At 36.9% G+C, this 6,000-nt stretch overlaps 1 protein-coding gene across 5 annotated transcripts in view; it reads left to right on the top strand.

Annotated features, from left to right (window-relative positions):
- Positions 1-5,629, top strand: part of LOC108712610 (glutamate receptor 1) — a 145,884-nt gene extending 140,255 nt beyond the window's left edge. For 4 of the 5 annotated variants that reach the window (XM_041588006.1, XM_041588005.1, XM_018254901.2 and 1 more), the window contains exons 15-16: positions 2,601-2,735; positions 3,391-5,629. In XM_041588006.1, the coding sequence (XP_041443940.1) occupies positions 2,601-2,735; positions 3,391-3,579 (324 nt within the window). In that variant the 3' untranslated portion in view covers positions 3,580-5,629. Of the gene's footprint in view, positions 1-2,600; positions 2,736-3,390 lie in introns of those variants that run through there. The other variant, XR_005966548.1, reaches the window with a different exon arrangement.
- Positions 5,630-6,000: the final 371 nt, after the last annotated feature.

Genomic DNA, 6,000 nt, shown 5'->3' on the forward strand with positions numbered 1-6,000 from the left:
GGACCCCAGGGGAACTTTGCACTGGACCACCCATTGAAACAAGCCCCCTTTGGCACTTCTTCCAGGATTTGTAGCTGCTCTCATAACCAGCAGGCCCCATGAAGAGTGTACCTTGTGTTGTCATCAACTGCTCCCTTAATATTTACTCTACTGGCTGACATCTTTAGAAAAAACATGACATTAATATTACTTTAGATATATTTTTATATATATATATATATATATATATATATATATATATATATATATATATATATATATATATATATATATATATATATATATATATATATACAGATATCTTTACACTTCCATGAAGCATGAATGTCCAACAGAATTCACAGAATAAAACCCACCAACAGAAAAATGATAAAAGACACATTTATCTTCAGAAACTTATTTAGATGGATCACTTTAGTCCATGGCCCAGGACAGTCAAGTTCCTAAACATCAGCCCAGGTGTAGATGGAACTAGTTTCAACCCTGTTGCTTGGTGATTATGCCCCTGAACAAAGGACTGGCTGGGTCTGTTTTATAATTGGTTTGCAGCTTTTGGGGTGCATGCATGAGTTCTTGCTGGAGGGAGGTGGGCAATGATATGTTGATGTGCATTATGAAATGGGATGAGGGGTATATGGAAGGGTTCTAAGCCTCTTGAAGTTCGGAATAAATCTAAAATGCCCATATCGTACATATATATATATATATATATATATATATATATATATATATATATATATATATATATATAAAATGTATTTTTCAAAATGTATATATGCACACTCATCATCATCATCTTCAACAACTACCTCAATATCTATGAGTAACTGGAGCTTAGTCATGTTTCATAACAGAGTTTATATACAGACAGCAAGTACTGTGAAATAAAGGGGACCTGTCACCTTAAGAAATAATTCTAAATCCTTTTCTATCATGTCAGATGAGCAAATTAAACTTTGCTTGAACTACATATTTATTATTTACATTTTGCTTCCATCACAGCAAGCAGGCAGGTGCCATTTTGTGGACACTGTTATTAGGACAGGTGGTGTATCACCCCAAATTCTTGTGTATGCACAAAAATGCAGGACCTAATGCCCATGAGCAGTGTTCTACACATTATAGAGCCTGAGGATGGAGGGGGATTGTGAAGATGGCAGTGACATCCTGAATGGAAAGTGAAGGTAGTTGACTCTTCCACCTCTATGCCTCAGGCATAGAGACGGGGCAGGCAATATATGATTGACTGCTCAGATATTTACCAGATATGTGTAACATCTTTAACAGTAAGGGTATTTTAATAAAAAAAAATTGGTTTCATGTTTAGTTTGCAAAGGAATTTCATAATATAGCTTTTTATGTGTGGGTGACAGATCTGCTTTAACTAGGGAGAAACAAGCAGACAATGACCATACCTGAAGGTACCTTCAGATGTTATTCTCGGATGCAAATAGGTGATAACTGGTCACACTTTTTGGTGAATTTCTAGAAAATCAACCATATGACAATAGTAAAAAATGTCTGACTAGCAACTGTCATACACGGACTCCCCACTAGACCACCAGCAACTAAATTGGTATCTTCAAATACAGTTCTGCTTCCAATCAACAGCTCTAGACTGCTCTTGGGCAGGGCAATTCCTCACTAAGGTGACCTTAAAGTGGACCTGTCACCCAGACATAAAAAGCTGTATAAATAAATGTCCTTTTCAAATGAAACATGAAACCCAAATATTTTTTTTTTTACTTAAGCATTCATAGCTGTTGTAAATTCATTTAAAAATTTTGGCTGTCAATCAAACATTGCCTGCCCCTCCTCTATGCTTTAAGCATAGATGCGAGGCAAGCAATTACGTGCAATTTCCATTCAGGACTTACTAGTTGTCACTGCTTTCCCCACATTCCCCCGTTCTCTTAACCATTTAATTGTGTAGCCAGGGCATGGGGATGGACATCAGGTCCCACATTCTGGTGCACAAACAAGATTATGAGATGATACAAGGCTTGTCTTAATAACAGTGTCCACAAAATGGCTCCTGCCTGCTTGCTATAATTATGAATTCCCAGACTGATGGAAACAAGATTTAAATAATTTTTACAGTGTAATTAAAGTTCATTTTGCTTGACTAACATGATAAAATAGGATTTGTAATTCTTTTTTTGGGTGACGGGTCCGCTTTAAGAAATTGACTACGGTTTTAGTATTTATGGTAGGATTCCTGCATTACATTTGTGCCATTTCACCAACCTCCGTTTTTTTTTTCACGTATCCATATGTGATAATTTGTCTCTATTAAGTCTGTAAAGATGTTTTTTATTTCAACATTATTTCATAGTTGAACCTTTGTCCCACGCTTTTTTTAAAAAAAACTGGGCAATTTTAATTCAAAGAGAACTTCAAGAAGTTTAAATCCTTAAAATGAAAGTAGCTGTAAAAGGTGTGAAACAGTGTCAGCCTTCTTTATGCAGTTTGTGCTATAGTCTGGGGTAAACTTGGGGTAAATAGGGACTAACAAGACACAAAAGATGCATTATACTCTCATAACATGTTTCTTTTTCCCCCTCTCTCCCTGCTCCTTTCATTTCTCTTGTTGGCTTTAGGATAAGACAAGTGCACTGAGTCTCAGTAATGTTGCCGGTGTGTTCTACATTCTCATCGGAGGTCTGGGATTGGCCATGCTTGTTGCCCTTATCGAGTTTTGTTACAAATCAAGGAGTGAATCCAAAAAGATGAAGGTGACATCTTATCTGGGGGCATTTCTTAAATATTTTTAACAGATCGCATTTTCTATAGGCTTACAATTCTGATAACAATCGCATGCAATAAATGTTTGAAGTGCAGTACCTATATAGTATATTGTCATATATTACAACTGTATATCTCTAGTTGAAATATATATTATTATTATTAATTATTAACATGTATTTATATAGCGCCAACATATTGCGTAGCATACACATACAACGTATCACTTGGCAGAGGAAAAATAGGCAGATTTTAAAACCATCACCAATGACTTTCCTACAACAAACAGTATAGTGGTGTTATATGAAATGTATCCTGAAATGTGGTATGGAAGCATTTTACATGAAATTGACATTGTATTCATCTTGTCATGTTCTGAGGTATTCTACATGAAAGAATCCCTGGGAGGTACCTGTGTAGAGAATACACATCTTTCCTGAACACAAAGGATTTATTGGCAGTGATTAATAACATGTTTTCGGTCAAACCCATAACAAACAATGAGTTGCAGCTTTCATTCCTGTATATATTTATTAACATGCTACTAGACCTGGCACAAACTACACATAATTTGATATATATGTATATAAACTATATGTATGTTTGGCAAACTAACAGGGGATGAACCCCCTGTCCTTCTCAAAGGGTTTCTGTTTAATTCCGCAGTCAACAGTCACAGAAACAGTCCGGATGGCAACTCTACCCAGACCTTCAACAGCAGGAGGAAGCGGTGAGAACGGGAGAGTGGTCAGCCATGACTTCCCCAAAACCATGCAGACGATTCCTTGTATGAGCCACAGTGCAGGAATGTCTCTGGGAGCAACTGGGTTATAATACCAGCAGACTTCATGCCTCCTAGTGAAGTATTGACCCTTACCCTTCCAGTGCCAAAAAACCCATGAAGGACAAATCATATGGACTTGCAGCCACTCAAAGATCTGTTTTTGCTTTTATTTTGTCCTTTTGCCTCCAGCGGCACAAAAGAAATCCATCAGTAACTGCAATAAAGAGCTGAATATTGGAAGAATGAGGAGCCTACAGTGAGGGCTGGACAACTGAATGTTATCAACAGACTCTGAATCCACTGCCCTTCAGCTCAAACATTTTACTATGTTCAGTTGTAAATATTTTTTTCAAAATGTTCACCATTTCCCTTTAATTTCTTAATTTTTCGGATTGTTCCCTGCTTTCATTTTCCAGTTTGAGAAACTGGATTTGGAATTGGAAGAAATCCGGACACAGTATCCTGGCACCGCCACCAATAGAACGGGAGGCATCAAGAATAATTAAGAACAATAAAAAAAAAAAAAATAGGATGTCTGCCATCTGAATAGTCGAAATAAAGGAGACTGTGTCATTTAAGGAATGGTCTCATCAGGCAAACAAGATAAAATAATGATTTTGAAACATTATTACTTAAATAAGTTCGCCACAGGTGAACAGAAGCAAAACAGAAGCAAAAAAAAAATGCAATTATTAAAAATGCATTATAAGCAGGTTTTAAAAAAGCCAAAACACTGGAATTGTGAGAAAATCAGGTCTAATATTATCAGGGCTCTTATATGAGATCTGTAAAGTATTTAATGAAAGTAAAAGTAAATGGAAAGGAAAAGACTTAAAGGAACATTGGAACAGTAGACGTTATCATGAATTCCAACTCAAAGCCATGAATTATTCATCTGTTTGGACACTACATAAATATTGGACTCCCAGGTGGGACCTGACTAAGTATAATCAGTGCCGCAACAACCCAAATGCACCTGTTTTTGGTTCTTAGTAAAGCCATATTTTATTTCAGTCTCCCAGCCCACTTCTTTTTTTCATTCAGCTTCTAGAATTGCCTGGATTTAATATATTCCGTGAAGTTGAAGAACCTATCTCAAGTACTGGTTAACGTGCAAAATTGAAATTGGGAGAGTTTGGTTGCCAATTATTTGCCCCGAAGAGATGCAAATGCCATGGACTGCTAGGGACACCTAAATGGACTCAGATGACCTCTAACCTAATATCAACAGGAATTAGCAAGGTCAATGTATGATAGATAATTAATATCATACCCTCATCCCTTTCCCAAACAACCTTTTTTTGTTTTTTGCTCTTCAATCAAAACATTGGTGTCCATGGAGAAATAATCTTTTGAGAAGTTAGTGTTTTTGCAGTCTTTTACTTTATATGATTCTGTTAATTCCTGTTCTAAAGTGTGAAGCGTATAAAGAAGACAGATGCTTTTCCTTCGAACCTTTACTAAAAGTTTATGTTCACCAGCTCGTAAATGGGAACATATTCTTTACACTCATTCCTCGGGTATTCGGAGGAACTTTCCAGCCATTTGACTCAAGGTGCCATAAGCAGTTTGCTGCCTTGGGGCTTGAACTCTGAAATGTAAAACGTGCATTATATGAAGATTTTCTGTTTTGCACAGAGAGCATTGTTTGCTCATTGACTTTGACTTGAATATAAGCGCCTACGGTGGGTAGGAGATAGGACTACAAATCAGCATTGGAGATGTTGAGTGTTCATTCATAATTTGTATTTTTACTACTTTCTTAAAAACAGCAGTGCGGAGACAAGTTTGGTTTTTAAATCTGAGCGTGTCATCCACATGTAAACCCCAACCGCTTCGGGCATTTCATTCTGTTTTTTCTCCCTCTTTGATACCTGGATATTTTCTCCAAAAGGCTGTATTTGTTTTAGCTCTGATGTCAAAAGTGCTAAGCGAGATTCTGTTTGGTCAAAGAGAAGCATCTTTTTCTTTGTTTTATAGTTGTGTTGGAGGGACGTGATTACTCTCTGCAGCATCTCTTTGCTTCTTACGTATCTCCTTTTTTTTGTTTGAGTTTCTTTTTTTCTTTCAATTAATATAAAATAGACGTGTTCTCTTTCACTGATGTGTGCCCACTTGATCCTTTCTAGTTGGGAGCTTGTATACATATGGGTGATGGTTTTATTTAGAAGGAACACAGCCAGAGATAATTGCTTATGGGGAAGTTTACGCAAAACATCACTTTGATCTAGATTTGTTGTGAATGATTTTAAGGGTCACAACGGAGGCATAACTATAGAGGAAAAATACCCTGTAACTGCAGGGGGGACCTGAAGGTATAAGGAGGATTGCATCAATATATTAAGAGGATTTTCAAAACTGTCCAATAGATGTCTGGCTAATTTTATGCAAGATATTGATTGGACTAGAACTCCTGAGCTCAACATACAGGTTCCAACTGATATGCGAAGTTGCGCCCTGGGCACCAAACG

Source organism: Xenopus laevis, chromosome 3S (genome assembly GCF_017654675.1).
Source record: "Xenopus laevis strain J_2021 chromosome 3S, Xenopus_laevis_v10.1, whole genome shotgun sequence".
Classification (NCBI taxonomy): Eukaryota; Metazoa; Chordata; class Amphibia; order Anura; family Pipidae; genus Xenopus; species Xenopus laevis.